Source organism: Rhopalosiphum padi, chromosome 3, assembly GCF_020882245.1.
Source record: "Rhopalosiphum padi isolate XX-2018 chromosome 3, ASM2088224v1, whole genome shotgun sequence".
NCBI classification, from domain to species: Eukaryota; Metazoa; Arthropoda; class Insecta; order Hemiptera; family Aphididae; genus Rhopalosiphum; species Rhopalosiphum padi.
Window position 1 is genome coordinate 39,547,939 of NC_083599.1, and position 23,558 is coordinate 39,571,496.

Genomic DNA, 23,558 nt, shown 5'->3' on the forward strand with positions numbered 1-23,558 from the left:
AAAAACCTTTAGGATAATAGTAAAAAAAAAAAATAAATTAAACTTATGTTTCTTACATTTAAAATTTAAATATTATTAATATTATTATTTTCATATTTATCATATCTACAAAATAATGAAAAAAAAATTGTATTGTTTTGACCGATAAAGGTCCCAAAAATATGATGTAGAGCATTGTAGTTAATTTGTTGTAATAATGTAATGTTACCTATAATTATTGTAATGATTATTCTTTGAGTTTCAAAAGAATAAAAAATACATAATATAATGTTGAGTTGTATGAAAAATTGATTAGGGAATTCAATGGTTCAATAAAATTTAATAAGCTATACTAAATCATATTTAAGGGGCATGCAATTCGGTAATAATATTATATTATGACAGTAATAAGCTTTATAATTTTATATAAATATAACTCACACTGTTGCATCGGCGTAGTTTTCATTGTTTACAATTTTTGTTTTGTGACTGACTGTATGTATATTGTATAAGGTCTATAGATAATTAAATTAATACTGTAACCATATAATAAACATTTTAATACAAATAATTCTATTGAGTATTCCGTTTTTTTGAAGTGATTGTAAAAAATGTAATACTAATTATAATCAAAACAATATTATATTAATTTAAACAAATAAATAATTGTAATTTTGATAATTGTGAAGACAAAATAATATATTGTATGTTAGCAAAGACATTTTTTAATTTTATTTATTATGATCAAACACAAAATATATAAGTTTACTTGAAATAACCAGTAAGTTAAATATCTTGAGTTAAAATAACCAACTTATAAAGATGATAGTATTTTTGTATATCTTATTATAATAATATATTATACTTGGATATGATTAAAGTCAAGTTGTATTCGGTTTCTTTTACGTTATATAGTCGGTACATCAGAACATTCTGCGGTTAAACGTTGGTATAAGCTTATACTTATATTTATACCACCTGTATATACCTATATTTACATCAAACTATCAAAGTATATGTGAACACACGGTTATTTATAGACTATAATCTGATTTATAGTAACCTGATGAATGTGTTAATGATTCCATAAACCTAATCCTCACAGACTTTTGATTCATGTTCAGCTTTTATTTGGACCGATAATGATGTCAAACGACTAAATTAATATCTGTTTAGTGTAAGTACCTATTATATAATATATAAAGTATCGAAGTAAATGAAAGCAGAAAAAAATTTCCATTTATATTATTGAAAGTCAATATTGAAATGTATTGAAAATAATTTACAGAGCTAAATCATCATTCATCATAAGTGATATTTATTATAATTTAATATTGTTTATTTATGTCTCAATTGAATAATAATTGATAGTTTGTGATAGTCGTCTAAATATGAAAACAATATACTCGCGTATTCATTCAATCGTCTAAAACGTTCAACGGTACTGTTAAATAACACTGGCTAACGTTTTTAATTTTTTAAACGTTTGATCATAAAATGTGCACGTGCAACAGTACCGAATTGCGTGAAGTCATACTTCGTTTGAACCTATACATAACATGTGAAAATCGTGTACACGAAATGTGGTTTCGGTGACAAACTAAATAATAGTCATAAAAAAGAAAAAAAAAAATGTTTTTTTTAATTACATATATAATTATTCTGTTAAAAATAAAAATACTCGATATATATTACATATTGTATAAGTATACGTACACTTAAAACAATAAGTCGTGTTGTAGAGAGTAAACAACTAGCTTCTATTGCCGATAACGACGCAGTGCAGCGATATAATATATTATTATATACACATAATATATTGGTTATGTATGCTATACGATCGGGTCCAAGGTTAATAGTAAGTCCGGTGAGCCTAACATATTATATATATATATATATAAATAATATAAGTACGTTCACAGTGTTCACACACACACACAAACACACATTGCGCGTATCGTAAGTACCTAATATAATATATTATTACCGACAGCTATTATATAGGAGCACCGTGGCCACCACGTAAAATCGCGAGTATATCGAGTGACCTATAATATACATATATACGTATGAGTATGTATGTGTGTCATTCTATATACTGTGCCGTACAGATTGGAGGAGTTTGTGGTAATATAGTGGCAAAAGAAAAAACAAAATTTGTTTGTCATTCGAATCGACAGACATTCGCGCGCACAGGAGTTTTATTATAATATAGTGACAATATATTGACGGCGCGGAACGACTTCGATCAAACGGTCAATTAGTATATGAATCGAATTTGATAAATGCCGTATTTTTTCACATATTTTGAAACACTTCAGATGGAATAATAATAATGTTATAAATTATATATAACTCGATATAATAATTACCACAAAACAAGGTTATCCTTTTATTACCAGACTGTTGGGCTCGTGCATTCGTATTATAGGCGGAGCCATCTTTCATGTTTAGCGGGTGCAAATATTTCTGATTAATATATATACCGTGTATTACATTTAGTGGGGTAGATTACAGAAAAAATCATTAAAAAGCTACAAAATGTTCAGGTTACCTCAGTTACCTGTGTCACAATGACTAACTCCGCTCAGAATCTAAAAGCGTCATATGTAAAGAACTTTTTTTTGTTTAGGGGTGCCATCATTGCCGCCGCATACCCTGCACAACCCCTATCCCCATCAATGGTGCACATTTGTATATACTTTACATTGAGCGTCGTTGTCACGTATTTTACTGTATAGTAATTATGTATTTATATGATGTGATGGCATTATATCATGACAATACATAATAGGTGACTTATACGTTTTACTAATCACAAACATATAATAGGTAATTAGGTTTTGGAAAATAATGGTTTTATTTGGTTTTTGGTTGTAAGTTTGTAAACAATAAGTACAGTTAAAAATGATAAAAAAATAACAGAAATAAATCGACTGAAATTTTTTAATTACGATCTTATTAAAAATCATTAATTTCTAACCGTGAATAGGAATATTGTTTTACGAGCGTTTTAGTCGATTTCTGTCGTGTCATATTTTAATATGACGTTATAAATATTATATACAAACATATATAGATTGATACAGTTATGAATGTGAGCCATGTTATCGTACGGTGTACATATATTCACAAACATATATATATTATTATTGTATTAGGTACGTAGTATTTATAATTTATTATTGTAAATATCGTCGAACGGGATTTTTTTTTTTGTGTGTGTTTTTTGTTCGTACCATGCGTATAGAAATATTATTGTGGTTGGTCGATATACGATCTGTATAGTGCGATATCGACAACGAAATAATACCAATATTCATATACATATATATATATATATACATGTATACTCGTATAACATAATGTGTTAGGCGTACAATTACTTATTAGTATATATAATTATTGGCGTTTTAATACAATAAACGTATAGGTAGGTACAGTGTGTACTGTACTAAATATTATGCGATAACGATTAACAAATAAGCACGTCCGATTTTTGAAAACCAAACACAATATTATAATAATATAATATCACATTATGTGACACTCCGACTTTCCGGCGACGTGATTATATTATATTATTATTGTGTTATGATTCTCATATACCTATACGTTTTCCTGCAGCGTCTGCGGTTATTCTGCCGCAGGATAGGCTGTATACATATTATTATGTGCACAGTATGTGACGCAGGAGAGAAAACACGCGACACAAAATAATATCAGGTACACAGTTATTATAGATTGCAGCAATACAATATTATACATTTATACGTATAGGGAATCGTTTTGTATACACAATACCCGTTCACGTCGTGTAGCCCATTTTTTCATACTTTATTAACATCAACTTATCAGCATAATTCACATATCAATAATAATTATTACCATCAATTGCAGACGACAAACCTACAAAAGTTTAGGTAGTACAATCGTGTAAAACAATATTTAACAACTATACAACAATTACATATAAACAAAAAAAAAAAAAAAAAGAATAATAATAATAAAATAAAATAAAACGAAATAAACAAATCTCATTAATAATAATAATAATAATAAAAAAATCATTAATTATTACTTAATTCTAAATAAAAAAAGGCTGAGAGAAATTATACAAACAATTTCGAAATTCAAAGCCCGTTGTTGAAACATATAAACAGAAGACGAATTAGAAACTTTTAGCTGATGATGGGTATATAAACGTGACATATATATTATATCGGATAGTAAAGGATTTTACGGAGAGTCAAAAAACTGTAAGCCGACAATAGTCGGTGACACGCGTAAGCACCTTAACTTTATCAAACACGAAGTTTAGGATAATATAATATACTTTGTTGAACGACGATACCGAAATCTGAGAAACAACGAAAAGTAGTTTTATTCGATCGTTGCCTAATGCCATCCGGCTGAATTATATTTATCGTGTACCCTCGATCACAAACATTTTTTTAAAAAATTTTCTTTATAAGTATCAGCTAACATATTTTCTGTGTACAGATAATTGCATGAGCCAAATGTCTGACAAATATCATTCACGCAAACTATCCACGCCATTGAAACATTGAAAATAATTATGTAAATAATTTTAACTTCACGTACAGTCAAATTTACGCATTAGAGTAGGTTTGTGTATCAAATTATTATAAAATGAGAAATGCCACTGACGTTTTATTCCCGGATAATTCGGTAAAAGTTAAATTAATTTAAGGGCGGTTCAATGACAAAGTGTGCGATACGTAGCTAGATGTACAGATGATTCACGATTCGGATGGAATAAATTTAATATATTATATTATATAATATCTATACCCTTTTAGATTTAAACCCGTCCTAGATGAATATACATATTATGTTAATATCAAACGGGACGGTTAAATATATTTTTATGAATTTTAATTTTCGACGTTTCTAACTGTCTTCTACTTAAATAAATAGTAATAATAGTAATAATAATAATAATAATAATAATAAAATAAACATTTTAGCACTATATTTACTTAACAGATGTTTGTGCGTGTACATTACTGTGGCGTCGGCCAATACATATGTATGCGAAACAGCACTTTGTACGTTTCTGCGCCCAGTTTAAGTCGCGTCTTACAATTATTTAATTTTAATCTTTTTTATGTTACTTTAATAACGGCGTATTAATAATAATCATAATAATAAAAAACAAATAATATAATATATATTTATATTTATATATATATGGAAAAAAACATCTGTACACAAACGGGTGTTCGAGTTTTGATATTTAGACATTTAGTACATAATCACCTAAACATATACAACTAAATAATAATGTACAACATATTTTATGCTCATCAAATGTAGGAAATGCATTTTACTAGGCGAAATCGGGTATGAAAATATAATGTCAGTAATTTAGTGAATTGTACGTTTTAAATCGGAGCGATAGTGGAAAAAAAATCTTTTTAATAATATTGTTATTATTTTGTATGCGTTACGTAGCAGAGGAACACATAAGTCGGTTCTATACATAATTTACGGGTAATATATACTGAAAAATCTCGACCGGCGCATTTAAGGGTAGTATAATATAGTCGGTATACCTACTATAACGTAGCATTATATGGTTGGAAAGTGACTGTACTCGAAACGGTCAATAGGCCGTAAAAGAAATATGTTTGGAAACGCGCCAACCGCGTTGGTGTTTGGAGTGAAAAATATTTTTGACGTAGTTCGTGTACCACTCGTACCTATTTAATAATAATATTATGCACGATCGGAAGAAAAAAAAACATTACGCTGTTCTAGTGTCGCTGTTCGGAAGCGTTTAGAATATTTACACGGGCGGTTAATGGGTGTGGTTTTTTTGGTCACGGAATGACGGAAATGCTGTTTGGCTAAATCATGGCAATTAAATTGACGTCGTAATGGAAAAAAAAATAATACATATTAGCCTATGCGTTTACTGTTTATAGCACGATAATGTGATATAAACCGATGGTATAATTTATATGTGAAACAATTTCGGTTTTCTGGGTAACTATAAAATTTTCAAAATTTGGTTATGTACAAACAACTATATTCTCGCGAAATTCAAACTCGTATAGGTTATAAGCCCATACATTTTTTTAATGTTATAATGTCAAAAATAAAACAATTATAACTGTACGCACCGCGCGGCCCTCGCGGTGTGAGCGGAAAAGTCAACACGTCTTTCTCGGTGGGTACGATTAATTTATCTACATACATTTTTTAAACATTAAATGTAATAACATAACATGTATACACGAGTTGGTATATTATTATAATTATTATTATTAAGCGTACGCCGATTTAACATAGTATAATATTATTGTATACGTTTGTATACTTATGGGGAAAAGTCCTTTGGCGTTAAGAAGGAAAACAGAAATATTATTACTGTACAATAACAAAATAAAAAAAAAAAAATAAAAATCGCATATGCACTATTAAAATATAAATATATAACTACTGAAAAAAAAACAAAACAAAACAAATTACTTTATTAGTCTTATCCTTTTGTTATTGAAGTTAATCTGTGTACGATTTCAAGTTCGCCGCGATGCTCGCGAACCGTAATTATTGTTGGCGGACGTTGGTAGACACCTGAGAAAAGAAAAATTACTCTTATTGTATTTTATATTGTATGATATATATATATATTAGTTAAAAGTATTAAATCTGTCATTTATAATTTGACGTATTGTTTTAATTGACCTATTACATTAAAATTAACTTAATATTAGGTATATCTATGGAAATAATTGCTCCAATAAAGTATAAAGTAGCTGCTATTCAATACAACCCCCAATTGAAAATAGTTTAAATATAATAATAAAATTATAATCTAAACTAAAATTAAAATATTGTCAATTTAAGTGTAAACACATAAAATTACAATATATAGTACCTATAAAAAAAATAACTACAAGTCAATTTATTAACTGACTATATACTTAATTGAAACGTGGAATACAAGGTACTATATTATGTATTATTGCAAGATGATTAAAAAATGGAAAAATAATACGTCATATATATATATAATACTCGCTTTAAAAACATGCTGTAGTTTTAAAACAATTTTATTATACTCAATACATAGTATGACTTGGAAATCCGAGGAAATTTAAAAAATATCTAGTAAATTTATACATTTTATGGTTTATTGCCTTGACTTAGTTATGTAATGTCTAATATACCTATAGATATTTCATGGAATAATACTATTTTATACTTTTACGCTAATATATTGTATATATAATATGTTTTTGAGCGGTGTAAATAATGTTATATAATATTGAGTCTTATTTTTGAAAATTTTCTTTTCGCGCTGAAAAAAAGGCTTTTCTTTCGATTCTGACTCCCGCAAATCACAATTAGCGCATAATAGCGCCTGCATGCGCGCGAGTCTTGAAAAACGCGCGCGGTCTGAATGGCGAGTCGTTACCGATGGCCAATTCTCGGGCGGTCAGTTAACCACACTAAACTACATTGCCGAAGACAGTGCCTTGTGTGCGTGTACACTTCACCCACATCAATCGAACGATATAACTGTTTCCCGCGCGTGGCCCTTGTACACACACACACACACACACACACACACACACACACATATATATAAATGAAATACTTGCACGGTGGTAAGTTGCACCACCCCGTCATTTGCAGTGTTAAACGCCGCAACGAGATAGAAATCGATGGTTTAACAGACGCACCGCGTGTTATATACCGTATTGCTGTTTGTGTATATATAGGTGTACGTTATGTATAATATGTGTACAGAACGATTCATCAAGCACCCTACACCCCATTCTTTTTTTTTTTTGATAGTGAATTTTTTCAAATTCTGATGTGTGAAGTTTTGAGAAATTAAATTTTACACTATATAAGGAGTCTTATGACGATTCAAATTTAATTTTTTTCAATTGAGTACCAACTTTTTTTGAAGTAATTTGTAAATCAGATGTTTTTTTTAAAAGTTTTAATGTATCCAAATCTAAATTCGAACGAGTAGTTCTCGATTTATTAACATTTGAAATGTGTATATCAAGGATAATAGTAATTAAAAATATAAAACACAAGGAATATTACATTTAGTATTTATTATGCTTGGGCATTTTTACGATTTATAAAATGTTAATAATTTAAGTTTTCGAATCACTGTTGCCCACACATCTTTAAAATCCATTATCTTGGACATATTAATGACAATATCATCAGTGACTCAGTAGGTACACCGAATGGAATACCTCAAAAACTACTTGTTTAAATTTTGATTTAGATACATCAACAAAATTATCTGATTAACAACTTACAGCCTTACAAACCAAGGAACCAAGGACATATCACTCTTTAATTGGTACGGCAAATTTGAGTATTTGACGATATTATTTTTAAGTATACTTCAAAATTCGAAAAAAAAAAGAATCTGAATAAATTCATTATGACCATAGAAAAAACAATACCTAGAATTGTGCATTCTTAATGTGAAAAGTTTAAAAATATGTTCGTTATGAAATAGTTGTATATTTACTTGTATGTATGCAGTTGTGGAGCAAACTGGTTATTTTAATAGTAATCATAAATACATATTATTATAATATAATAATACGTATTATTTTAAGGGCACATTTTAACGTTGCTATTAAACCTAATTTTAAAAATTCAGCTGATTATAACGATATTTTTTAAATGTATTTTAGAAGATCTACTGTTTCATTACCTACCCCACTTATTTTAATCACTACATTAAGAGTATATAGGTACTATAGGACGCCATTATTTAGCTGTGAACAATAATAAATGACAAAATGTTTAAATGTAATTTATTGACACTAATGATACTATTGTACCTACTATTGTTGTACGATACCTATACAAAGACCAAAGTGCTATCCTCAGAGATGAAACATTTTACACAGACCAAATGTATATTATACTTGTTAAACAAGATAAATTGTTATTATTCATTTAAAACTGAAATTACCACTGTACTAAAATTTCTGTTGCTCATTACACGATGAATTTAAGTTTCTTTTATTTACTATACTACACTATTAATACTTAATGTTTTACTAATAAAATAATAATTTAATTATCAAAATTAAGTTATAGTTGTCAAAAGTGGAAAAATTACCAATAATGAGTATTTTAGACAAATAACTTATTCACTTATCAATCGACTATGAATCGGGCACACAAGATTTAACCACGGATTTCTCGAGGTAAAATAAGAACCCCCTGTGAGGTGTGTGGCATAACGCTCACATTAAAGTACTTATTAATGGAATATAAGCAATATGAACAGGATCGTTGATATTTCAACATAACAAAAAACTTATGCGTAAATTACTCGACCTTGGATCCAGCCCTAAACAGAGCAAGGTGATTCTGAACTTTAATCGACAAAATATAATTTAAGGATAATTATATTTATACAATTGTATAACTACCTACATTAATAATGTCCAAGTGTTTAACTAAATATTAAGTAATTGTAAGTGCATCCGCCACTGATTGTAACTAATGGCCTTTACTACCGAGTTGTTATTAAGATAAAAAAAAAAATATTTCTGAGATACCTAGTCGTATTGTTGTAACGTGTTCATACACTAATAAATATTAATTTATTAAAATATATAATATTATATAATATAGGTGCTTACATTTTGTTTTAAATAGTATTCTTAGAGATTAGATTTTTTTTTATAATAGGTATATGTTTCGTGGAATTTTCAGTGCAATTAAATATATTTACTGTAATTTGTATGAAATACAAAATATTATGTAATACCTAGAAATAATAATAATAGCATAATATTCGATAATTGCAAATACATATTTTTCATATCTCATAGTCTGTATAGACTATAATTAAGTCTAGTCGGACGGTTTATCATCATTTCAATAAGTCTGTTAAAAAAAAAACTATTCGCCTATTTATAACTAAATTATTGTCTGTGTCGGTAATATTATTTTTAACACGCGATATTATATATTGTGATGTTGCAGTTTAATACAGTTTCGCGCGTGTATTCTGCAAAAACAATAAACAAATCGGTAATCATTATTATTTCGAACGAGACCAGCTCGTGTCTGCGGTAGAGTGTTATTATATTATTACTTATTAGTATACCTACACATTCTAATATATCCAATAAACGTTTTTAAACTACTTCTCATGAATTTGTTTTGACTAAAAAAATCTGAAAACTACACACCGAATATTGCAGCCGGTTCACAGGTTGGGCTACGCATGATATATTATTTTTGTTTTACAAAACAAACAAAAAGCTTTTGTAACCTATACCATATGTATATATAGGAGAGTGATATTATGCCGTCGTGCACATCACATTTATTAAGTAAAGTACCTACATGCGACATGTTCAACGAAAATTTCAACACTTCGGCGCAATATAAAATAAGTCATACTTATTTTAATTAGTTGTATATTATCCATACACAGTTTCTAATTCCTATTACTTGTTTTTGAGAGTTGTGCAGCATATAAGCGCAACTAGAGCTCTATTTCTGTGTAAGCTAAATTGATATCAGTGACCCGTGAGGGCTTTGCCCCTACACCACTAATATTGATGATTAACACTAACATAAAAATCTGGGTGGGCTACAGACAAAACTGGGTGGGCTAAGCCTACCCAAGCCCCCCACCCCTATAGTTGCACCTATGTTGTGCAGCCTATATTTTTGAAAAGCGATATTGCTCTATCGACCGGCACAAAACACCGAGTTAATTTTTTTCTTATTTCACTGGAGTTTAATTGAGAAAGGCTTATTATTCGTTTGCAGACGAGAAACTGGTTTTTTTTCTAACGAAACACAAAAATCTCTTGTGGTTATGATGGGCATTTCAATAATACTACGGTTTATGACGTATTGTAATACTTTGCATATATTTGCGCGTGTTATACGTATTGTACGCGTGTTCATGTCTCGAGATTATATTATCACAATACTATCATTATATATGCATAATGTGTTAAAAAAAAATGCAATCTATAGAAATTTTCCTATGCGCATAATATTATAAGAAGCAAACTAGGACGATAACGGGGGAGGACTGACTGCAGGCTCGTCATAATATACAATCAGTCTGTATTTCTATACATGAAATAATAATAGAGTATACAAGATATATATATATATATATTATATATACAGAGTGAATATTTTATCGAATATAATTATTATTTCAATATTTTTTTTTTACTTTAATTAATTCAAATTTGTTTACCCTTTATTTTTATCGTTCAGGTCACTATCAATCTTTGATTTTAAAATAGTGACCTCTACCTGCTATGAAAATAATAAATTAATAAAACATTTTTTTGAATTTTTACGATAACATTTTGATTTTTTGTTAATCCGTTTATGAGATATACTAGATATAGCTCTTCGATGTTAGGTTTTATTGTGAGGTGCTAATACATTTTACGTTTGTTTAGGGCAAAATGTTTTCGCGATTAGTTACGACAATTAAACTTGGAAAATATATAAGATATACACTATACAGGTAATATTTTCGTTGAGAAAGTCTTTAATCAATCATATATAACTTATGATAGGGGATAAGCATCTCCTATAATCGAATTTAGAAACGGTTATATTTCGTGAGCGGATTATTGTAAATAAAAAACTAAAAAAACTTAAACGCTAAAATGCATACAAAATAGTATTATACATTTAAGGTTATTGCCTTTTAAAAATCAATAGTTGGTATACTCAAAGAGTTTGATAGATTAATATTAATTTAATATTAATTATCAAGCTTTTCAATCACTATAGCCTCCATATCTTCCAAACCCATCATCATGAATCTATTATCCTACGGTACACAAAGTTTTAATTTTGATTTCGATACGTCAAAATGTTCAGAACAATTATCCGCTAAATAATTTGCTATAGAAAAGGGGAGTTTTCGCTTATTTTGAAAAACTGAAGTTGGTATCACCATAGGATATTCCTTAGATCTTAATATATAGCAGCATAAAAAATCTCAATGATTTTAAGATGTGGTGGTTTTCGAGTGTACATATGTTTAAAAATCTAAAAGTCGAATTTCGAATGATTGCGACATCACTGAAGTAGAGAAGGGATGAGCATGCTTGATGAAATCACACTGTACACGCTGCACCACATAAAATACCGCGTGTAATATATCTGTATGTTACACGCGTATAATATATTGTTATGCAGGTGCATATAATATATATATATAGGTTATTTACAATGTTCGCGTCTCGAGATTACGAGTATATTATCACAATACCATATCATCATCATTATGTGCATAATATGTAAAAAAAAAAAAAATTGTGATTTAGACATTTTCCCGTACGCGTATACTTATAATACAAAAAAAAAAACACGAACGCCTTCGACACGACGGGGTAGGGGCGGTAAGCTCGTCCGCGAGTGGACGTCATAATAGTATACGACGCGTAATCAGTCTGTACCTCTCTACTGTACACAATATGAGATAACAATATCATAGCAAGCACGCGATGCATAATAATACATGTATGTTATATATATATATATATATATTATACACAATAATAGCTGTACTAGCGGCGCGGCGTGTGACTGATAACGGTGTCTACGTTTGCGCGCGCGCGTGTGAGATCGCACACGATAAATTATATTTATATATATATTATATTTAACGGACAGGTCTACATAATATATATCGTCATTACAATATACCTGCTGTATAATAATATATTATGTAGGCGAGCGCGTGTACGATTTTTTTTAATATTTTTTTTTGCTCGCACGTCGTCGTTTTCGGGGAAACCGGAAAAAAAAATGATATCGAATCAATTGCCGGTCGTACCTATATAGTTATATATATATATATATATATACGTTTAGATAGATATAGATAATGACCGGACGTCTTCGGCAGGCTCGTTTGTCATCGCGCGCCGGACCTGCCGCGCGGCAAGTACGCATTAGCCGTTTATTGCAGACGTCGCCGTCGCGGTGCCGCCGGGCGGGAGTGAAACTGACAACAGCGCAGCCGGGGAGGAGGAGGAGGATTGCGCACACCACTTGTCGAGGCGATTTAAACGATTCCGGACGACCGTATACATATATATTATACGAAAGACGCGCGCACGGGGCGAACATCATAATATAATAATAACAATGATATATATTATATATATATATATTATCTATATTAATAAGAGACGATGTTTGTGCGTGGTGTAAGCGTCCTCGGGCCTCGACCAAGTCTACTGCACTTGCATACGGTTCTGGTATTTGACGCGTAGGCAATTCTACGTACGATATGCTCCTGCAGATGGGAACCGATTTGCTTAAAAGTGTTCGTTATGATGAACAGGGGCCGGCGCAGGGATTTGTTGGTTCGCGATAAACGAATATTTTTTTTCTGTGTAATAGTGTAGGTTATAGAAAATAAAATAGTTATTAAGACGTGTTACAATAACATGTATAATAGTATAATTGACATTTAACGGAGTTTAAGACAGGGAAAATCCATACTGGTATTATATTTAATTTGTCATGGGAAACAGCGTGCAGGATCGGCTAGTATTGTATTATATTAGAGAAATAGATTTGAGAGAAATAATAATGAGTATATATGAGAGCAAAGTACATGTTTTTTTACTCGTTTTTCCGGTAAAAAAATGAAAATTTAACACGTTCTCAGAATGAGGAACACTGCGGGAACTTAATACATAGATGTATGTCACAGGGTCGGGGCGGTAAATACACTCTTGATTTCCCGGATTTCGTTTAAAGATTTATTTTTAGCTAAACATCAATATAACCGCTTCGATAATATATATTTTTTTAATATAGTCTCCGTAGGTTTTCCGCATTCGAAAATGAAGAATAAATAAATTGATTATTGAAAAGTTAACATTATTATAACAATAGAAGAATTTCATACTAAGTATACGTATTATTAAAAAATAACATTATACCATGTATAATATATTTGAAAGCTGTATATGTATACTATATATGACACTAAAGCTTATCGTCCCAGGTTGCTATAGCGGAACTTGCATATTATGTAATAGGTTTTTTTTGCAAATGTATTCTCTTATTATTTCAAATATCAAAATTAACATAGTTTTTTTTTAATTTATTAATATCGCATAATCGGAACATAAAAGTATGCCGACCAATTTAAGCTATTTTGCGCTAAAACACACTAGAAAAATCGAATCCTAAGACCACCCATAGGTATTACAATGTATAATGAATAGCATCGTGTACCTACATATTACGTTACATAATGTTTTCTTACTTAAATCCAGGGATGCGCCGATCTTATGGTTCAAGTGTAACAAAATGTCATAGGAAATTTAAGTGGGAGGGTGAGTCTAGATACTTAAAATTAGTAAAACTAGACTCTGACCTACCACATATATCATCAAGAGAGATTCGAAAATTTGCTTATAATTATGTAGTTATTAAAAAGGAGTTAATGAACCTCTATAGTGGGTTGGGGTGATGTAGGTATATACTATTACATAGAAAATTGTCATAAATATTTCAGATGACATCGGCGCCACTATATTGAAATCACTTACAAATTTAATCATTATATACATCACACATTTATACCATTACGACTGTGGTATGCGTGGTAATGTCACTGCATTTAAACTTATGTTTGGTGCGGTCAACTGTCATTGGGGCGACGATGAGAGAATAATGAGACGAATAACCCACATTATAAATTATAATTATTTATCATTATATTATTATTATTCACGTGTACGTGTATGTATACAACAAAACTACAAAACTGATTATACTATGTATCGTTTAAGTTTGGCTCGCAGCTACGTCATCAGTGGTGTGCTTTTTTTATTCGATTGACTATTAGCGTAATAATAATAATGATAAGGGAAGGCGGGCAGAACCGTACTACTAATTTCTAAACACTAACTTACAAAATTTTACGGATTTGAAATTGGATTGCGCAATAACTATATTACAAATATTATTAGCTTCAATAATATTTAAGAAATTTTAAATCCAAGATTTAAAAAAAAAAATCTAAATTTAGAAAGTACTTAAAAATACGATTTTGTTCCATAGGTGGAGTAAAATCGCATTAGTCTTGGGACAAGACCGTATGATAGCTATATGATCTAAAATATTAGAAATACAATATTGTTAGTAAATTTATGTCTTATAAAATAATAAATTATGACTTTCATTTACCTATATTATTTGCAAGCATCATGGGCATTCTCACATAGTGGGGAGGGGGTATAAGATATTTTAGGTACTGTTAGAAAGATTTTCATGTTTAACTAACATAAATAAACATCTATCAATTAGCTCAATGTTCAGAAAACCTTATCATACGGTTTTTGAATTTATGTCGTTAATGATCTAACAGAATATTTGCAATTGGACTGTGCTCAACTTATGGACACGACACGATGACCTGTGAGCCCTGGTTTATTGGTTATATACGAGACCCGAGTACCTATACACCCTTTACGCCACCTATACATCTTATATAACAATCATAATAATAAACGTCATTACTCACTTGGATATCCAAAGCGCAGACGCGTACGACCTCCTCGTCTGTCACAGGTAGAGCTCGGGCGAGTTTGAGCTACTGTCCACGCGCTGTGTGGCGGCCCCGGCCACGGACGTGGTAGACGACGCCGTCGAAGTGGCCGCAGCGGCCGCAGCTGCTGCTGCCGCGGCGCTCATCGATTCCCTGGCCGCGGCCAGCGCGGAAAACCGCTGCTTGTACATGTCGCGTTCTTGCGTGATCCGCGACAACTCCGATTTAATCTTGTGCAGTTCGGTCGCCAATATCTCGTTGGCGTTCTCCAGCTCGATGCGCTGGTTCATCCGCTTGGTCCGGCAGCTCTGCGCGTACCCGCGGTTTTTGAGCGTCCGCCGCTTCTGTTTGAGCCGGGCGATCTCCTCCTTGGAGATGCCCTGCAGCCGCTTGTTGAGGTCGCGCACCGGCAGCTGCAGCAGCAGCGCGTCGTTGATCAGGTCATCAGACGAACCGCCGCCGCGGGTGTACGCGCTACTACCGCCGCCGCCGCGGGAACTCACGGGCGACATGATGCTACCGCTTGACACGCTCAGCGGCCGGTTCTGGTGCGGGGGCATGGCTCGCTGGGACGAGAACAGCGGCTGGTAAATCGAACAGCTGTTCCCGTAATTGTATACGACGCCGTTGGACGAGCCCGGGCTCAATAGCGCTTGGAGGGACTGGCGACCAAACGACGGTACCTTATTGCCGTTGACTGCAGAGCAACTGTTGTTATTGCTGTTGCTCGGCTGTATCACGGTCGAGTGTTGGTGTTGCACCATGTTCCACTCCGCGACCGCCGAGTCCGGCTGCTGCTGCTGTTGTTGTTCTTCGTCTTCTTGTTGTTCTTGTTGTTGCTGTTGCTGCTGCTGATGTTGTTGATGGTGGTGGTGATGGTGATGGTGGTGCGGGTGCTGCTGGTGCTGCTGGTGCTGGTGCTGCTGCATTTCGTCGGAACCCGCGTAGTTTGGTCGCAAGTCGAGCGGTTCCTGTCCCTGGCGCAACTGCTGCGTTAACCATATCATTTCGTCCATGAATACTGGTTGTCGGACAGGCGTGGACGGCGGTGGCGAAGAGCTCACCGGCGGCGTGTCGGGCGGCGTGCCCGGCGTGCTCGGATACATCATGGAACCGACGGTCGCGGGGTCGGCTCTCGACACCTTGACCGCGGCCTCGCTTCCTGTTATCAGCACGCTGGCAGCCGCCACGGCCGTGGCCGCCACGTGTCCGTGTATCACCATACCAGCGCCCGGGCCACTCACACCGTCAATTACCTGGTTGAGAGCGTGCTGGTGTCTGATGAGCGGGTGATGGTGTGGGTATTCTTGTTCACAACCCGGTGGTGTGAGCAGGTAATGCGGCGGTGGTGACGACTGCACCATCGTCGCGGTGGCCGCTGCGGCGGCCACAGCGGCCGTGGCCGTGGACCCGTTGTCGGCTCCCGTGATGGGCATCGGCGGCAGACGAGAATTGACGCCGGCGGTCCCCCGGCCGCCATTGCAGGTTGGGTGCTGTTGTTGCTGCTGCTGTTGGTGGTGCTGATGGTGGTGGTGATGGCCGCCGTGGTCTTGGTGCGGCTGTTGGTGGTGATGGTGGTGATAGTCGGAAGATTGGATTTCGCGTTTCACCGTCGACACGTCCAGGTGGTCGAGCACGAACTCGTTGACGTACTCGTCGGCCAGACGTGGATCGTCAGCTTCCATTTCGGCGTATATAGAAGGAAAGCAGTGGTGTCCGAGGGGACAGCGGGGGGAGCAGCAAACAAATATCAAAAACGATAAATAATTGAGATTGTAGTCGACGTAAAATCACTTCGCTGTCGGGACGTCGTATTTAAAAAATCACGAGAAATACCGCATCGCGAGCACCAACGTATTCGTGTGTGGTTACAATGACGACGATAATACAATAATTCACATCGCAGACGTTATGACGACGACGACGATCGAACGAAATGATATAAAGTTTGCGATTACGGTGATATAAAATGCGATCGATCCGAATGACTCCGTATAAAATATAATTTAATATTATATTTTATTAATAAACGGTGTACGACGGTATGTAAAACGTATGTGATAAAATAATATAATCGGTGTACCGCGTGAGGCGTATACGACACGCGCGACGTGTTCGATGTGAGACGCGCGGCGTCAGGGTGCGACCGGTGCAGTTTCTGCAATGCCGACGGTGGCCTCAGGTTCGGCGCGCGCTCGCGATCACCGACTCGACGCCGCGCCGGGTGCCGCCGGTCGGTGGGTGGGACGTCGCACGCTCATTGGCCCGCGCGCAGTGCGTTCCCGCCCTCCGGCGGCGGGGTACGGGCCGCGACAGACACCTCTCGGCCACCGCCGCCGTCACGGCGCAACGATGACGGTGACGACGGCGACGACGATGATGTTGATGATGATGATAATAATAATAATTAGATCGGCGGCTCGGCGGTCGTGCTGGTTGTTTTTCTGTTCCACTTTTTCGTTTTCCCGGCTCAAGGTCGATCTAGTCTCGTCTCGCGTGGTCGCTCTTATCGCTTTTCGGCGGCGGTCACGACGTTGGCGATGCTGAGTGTAATGTATAGGCGATCGGCGGCGGCGTTGGTGGCGGTGCTGGCGATGCGGCGCCACCGCCGCGTGTACGATTAACTGAAAAATAAAAATAATTCCCACGTCAATATTACGTCCTTATTAGGTCATCGCAGCCGCATAGGTACGACGCGGTAGATAGCCAATAATAATAATAATAATCATTTGCAGAGTATAATATTACGTATACATAGCAGGAGACTTCAGGAGAGTGGACAAAACTGCGGTATATTAACTATTAAGGATATATGCGCCCGTCAGTGCAGACGCGGAGGCGTAAATTATATATATAAATAATTAATATTGCACTTTTTGAAGGTATAGTAATTGTTTTAACTTCATCCACCTCACTAAGTCTTATTGAGTCTCGTAGTGTCTCAAAGCAATTAACTACGCGCCGATATGTTACCAATATATTTTATTTTAAATTATACATAATATGATGTCTAAATTTATGTCATAATCAATCATTAATTTATCAAAACCTATTATATAAGATAATTTTTCGATCATCATTATGTTATATATTATTTGTCTGACGATGACTGATTGTGTGCTCTGGACAGAAAATAGTGGTTCATTAACGATTAGTGATTTAATTGTCGACCAATGTGCATCAACTCGTTGTCTACTCTATTATTCCACATACAGATACTCCGCTATATATAACCTATAATATATATATAGGTATCTAACTGCGGTTAAATTATATATAGGTTATACGTATGTATATATGTATCTAATAAGTAAACATTATTTGTTTAAAAAAAATATATTTTATTTGAAATACAAGCTATAAATATGTTATTTTTAGATAGTTATTTATTTTTGATATGTCACAATAATATCACCTTTAGTTTACTTACAATATTAATATTTTTTTTCTCTAAACCGTTATTAAATGTATAAAAAAAGTGATTTATTCATTTATTCGTGCCATTTTGAATTACAAAATATAACAATACACGAGTAATAACACACATGGATACACACATCGCACTACATATAAATTTAGATAATTGATGTGTACAGTTCAATATTTTTCTTAATATAATAATGACTATAGATCATGATGTGATGTATAAAATATATAATATAAATAATATATTATAATAGAAGATTTCAGACAGTGGTTATATACTACGAGTAGCAAATCTTTTTTTTACTAAGAATTTATTTTTCCTTTGAGAACTAACCAACTCGCGTAAAAAAAAAAAATACTAAAATAAATAATACAATTAAGATGCAAATAATAGTGTCATACAAAAATAAGCATATCAAATCAAATTTCAAAACGTATTAACATATTATGCTGTTGGGCGTTGGCGCAGTAACGTATAGTGTCATCACTGCATATATCGTTGACCTGTCGATTACATGATCTCGGGTAGTGGCGTGTTTAGGATTTGTTTAAGGGAGGAGATATTATGACTGAAATTTTCGATACAAAAGTCTTAGGATTTTATTAATTACTAATAAAGTGATAAATATAAAAAATACAACTATAATTATACAAAAATAGCTTTAAAAAAGAAGTGTGAATGGGGAGATATATCTCCTTAATTCCCCCCTCCCCCACTGATTTTGGGAAATAAATAACCTCTAATAATTATTGATCTACAAAGACACTGTTCTAGATGATTATCAGAAACTGTAGATCAGTATACAGGTTTTATAATTTTCATGTAATTTCACACATGCAGATTAATCCGTAGTATGCGTAGGCGTGTAACTGTATAATATCTACTAAATGTATGGTAATAAGCTCTAACAAAGGGGGTGGACTTTGAATCGTCCACGAGATCGACCGTTTTGACGCCCTTGGTATGTATATATGCAGTACATAATAGTATATTATACCGATATACACCCATAATATATATATATATATATATATTAATATAATTGTGCAAGGGATGACGCGCATATCGATGACTTATAAAACTTCTCGCCTGCATGTGTACTGGAACGATGAAATTATCTAAAACGATATACGATACGCGTACCTATAATACATATATTATATTATGTTATACGTCGCCCACTATATATAATACTATGTAGTCAGTAGACGCAATGATACACTGACCTATAGAAATGACATATAAGAAATCGTATAACGTGCAGTTTTGTCGAATTCGGCAGTCGATAAACTCATAATAATAATATGTTTATGTGTGATGTATATATAGTTTAAATAAAATGTCGTTATTTTATATTATATTTTTATACCTATATATATACTTATTACTTATACATGCATATTTCGTGGAATGGCGTTGAACTGTGCATTTTATTTTTTAGAAAAACATTTTCTATTATTATAGTATAGATGCGATTTTTAAGATGAGTATGATATAAATTATCATATAATACCGACGCTTCTTAATCTACATAAAGATAGGGTGAGATTAAGTAAACACACTGCATAAAGGTACCTACTATATAAATGTTAAATGTTTTAATGTTAATTAGATATTGATCAAACATAAAGCTTGCATTATTACTTGTTATATCTTATATAATATACACAATTAATGCAATTGATTGACAATTTATGTGATCGATTATGTGACTAATTTAAATCAAATATTTAAAAATGTCGAATTTTCAAAGTTAAGCAACTGATAAGTGATCTCATACAATTATTTCTTTTTTTTTTTTAATTTAATCGCTTTTGAATTGACTGTGACAACTAAAAAACACTTACTAAAATGATGGTTAACACTTAACACATAATATATAACATACCACGTACGACAAAGAGTATCTATTTATATAGGTGTAATATAGCCATATAGGTACATAATATAAAAGTAATGATCATCATAAAATAAAACACAAATAGGTAAGTATAGCTACTCTGTCTAATGGATAGCTGCATAAATACTAAGTTAAAATATTTTTAGTCGATTGAATAGATACATCTAAACGTACCTATCTAAATTATATATTGTATATTATAGGTATTATATCTTATATTTTTATTGTTATGCGTGTATAATACGTATTATGTACAAATTGTTTGTTAGTGACTTGGTCTGAGGAAAACCAATTTATAAAATGAAACAGACTTAGAGAGATATATAATTTTATAATATATGTGTATATTACACACTCTACTTTATAAGAATATTTATTCATTTTTTTTTATTAGGAAATGACCTTTAACTTTTAAGAATTTTTTAAAAACAAATAGTAGTAGTATTTTATAAACAATATATTTTGACCATAAAATAGTGTGCATATTATAGAGGTAAGTATACAATTGTATTAATATAATATATAGTGGTGTTCTGGTTTCACTGTTCAACTATATAATCACATTTTAGAATAATGTTGTACTAAAAACAAAATATATAAATTAATAATAAGACTAAGTTATAGCCTTTACCGCGCTATTATACCTATTTTATCCGCGAAATAATCACGAACAAAATGTTAAATGCACATAATTTGATTTTCACGTACGCATTTATATACAGATTTCATGACTACGTAGATTGTCACCGAATGCACTTTAAAATAAGGCCTCGTTTGTGTCTTGTGGTATTCATTGTTATAATATCAGTCATATACTCTGCGCCCTCTTTATATAACTATATAAACTCCCGATGCACTGCATCCTACGGTATTACTGCACTTAAATAAACCTACACACAATCGAGCGATAATATTCGAACTCAACGTATACATATAATATATGTTTATTATTTAATAGAACAATATAGATACGATTTATAGTAGTTGTATGTACAATACACATATAATTCCGAATATATATTATTCGTATTTAACTGAATTATTATATATTTATTATTAATTGTACCAATAAGGTTTTAATCTTAAATAAAATAATACGTAGGAAACATATCGGTAGGCAAGGCTGGGCATTAACGAGTTAAAAAGTTTAAGTTAAGTTACTTTTAATTAAGTCACTTAACGAATTACTTTTATTTTCATAAGTAACTTCTAACTTAACAAGAAAACCCAGAATATTTTTAATAAATTCGTTGTGTCGTCAATAATTATTATATTTTGTTCATAACATTTTGTTCGTATTGTTTCTTGTGATCTTTCATGTAATTAATTTTACACAAAAAAAGAAAACTTATTTTTAACTAAGGTAAGTCACTTATTTTTCAAATTAACTTTTAACGAGTTAAATAAATTAAAAAAAGTAACTTTTAACTTTAAATTTAACTTTTATTTTTCCGTATTAACTTAACTGAATGAGTTAAAATAATTAGTTTACTTGCCCAGCCTTGTCGGTAAAAAACCTGTGTAGTTTAACGTTGTTTTCAATAAAAATTACTTATAAATTATAATAATTTAAATGCTATAGTTTGCTAACTAAATAATAAATATTCTCAAAAATTAAGTCTCAACTGTGATGTGTTGTAACTATTATAGGTAGGTATTTAGGTATTTGCAATCACAAAATATTATATTATATTGTATAGATGTGGTCGTATATATCCAAATATTAACATTATTAATTAAATTATTTTTACTGAAAGTTGCAGTTTTTCAATTTTATCGTAAATATACAATCGTGTGTTATTTTATTGAGAAAACAACATTCACGAATTATTAAAATAAATAGGTAGTTTATAAAACGCCTAAATATATATATATGTATACGGTTGTGATAGTTGTAAATAAGTAATAACATATAAATATAATGCACTTTGGTTATCTGTGGGCTATAGTGTTTATTATTATTTTTATTTTTTTTTTATTGTACCTTTATAATATATTATATACATTTAAATACACATGTAGTTTTTAGTGAAGCCATTGCTTATTAATTCCATTGTAAATGCAATGTAATGATTACGAGGGCTTCATATAATAAACATCTGATTATAAAATGATATTATTCATATTACTTACATATAGTAATATATATATATTACTATTTTATATTTGAAAAACTTTTTAGAATACTATTACGCTTTTGTTAGAAAATCATCAATTAAAATAATTATATTGGTACATATATAATCTATACAAATTTAAATATAGAATATGATAATCATTATAACCACGGTTGAACTATTAAAATGTATGACTTTATAAAACTAATTTACACAAATAAATAATAAAGTGATTCCCAGTGTGTATTATAAAAATTTGGTCAAAAAGTGTTATAATATTCTTGGGTGGAAAGGTAAAGTAATTTTAAAATATTTAAGTGAACAGAGACGTAGGTGAAAAGAGCCCCGCCCATGTATTTGATGATTGATGATACAAACATATAAGTTGAGCTAAATTAAGTAAAAACATAAAAAGTTTTTGATAAAATTGCAATAATTCACGTGATGCTTGTACAACTTTGGTTAGTAATCACTATAATCACTACGTTTTCATGTAAAATTCTTGTGACTGATCCTTTAACAATAAAACTATTCAAGTGTCCA

The 23,558-nt window shown here is 32.2% G+C and overlaps 1 protein-coding gene across 4 annotated transcripts in view; it reads right to left on the reverse strand.

Moving 5' to 3' along the window:
- LOC132926206 (protein tweety) overlaps positions 1 to 23,558 on the reverse strand; it is a 50,470-nt gene that overhangs the window by 9,589 nt on the left and 17,323 nt on the right. For 3 of the 4 annotated variants that reach the window (XM_060990547.1, XM_060990546.1, XM_060990545.1), the window contains exons 2-3: positions 15,548 to 18,195; positions 3,793 to 6,582 (exon numbers count right to left, since the gene is read on the reverse strand). In XM_060990547.1, the coding sequence (XP_060846530.1) occupies positions 15,589 to 17,256 (1,668 nt within the window). In that variant the 5' untranslated portion in view covers positions 17,257 to 18,195 and the 3' untranslated portion in view covers positions 3,793 to 6,582; positions 15,548 to 15,588. Of the gene's footprint in view, positions 1 to 3,792; positions 6,583 to 15,547; positions 18,196 to 23,558 lie in introns of those variants that run through there. The other variant, XR_009661390.1, reaches the window with a different exon arrangement.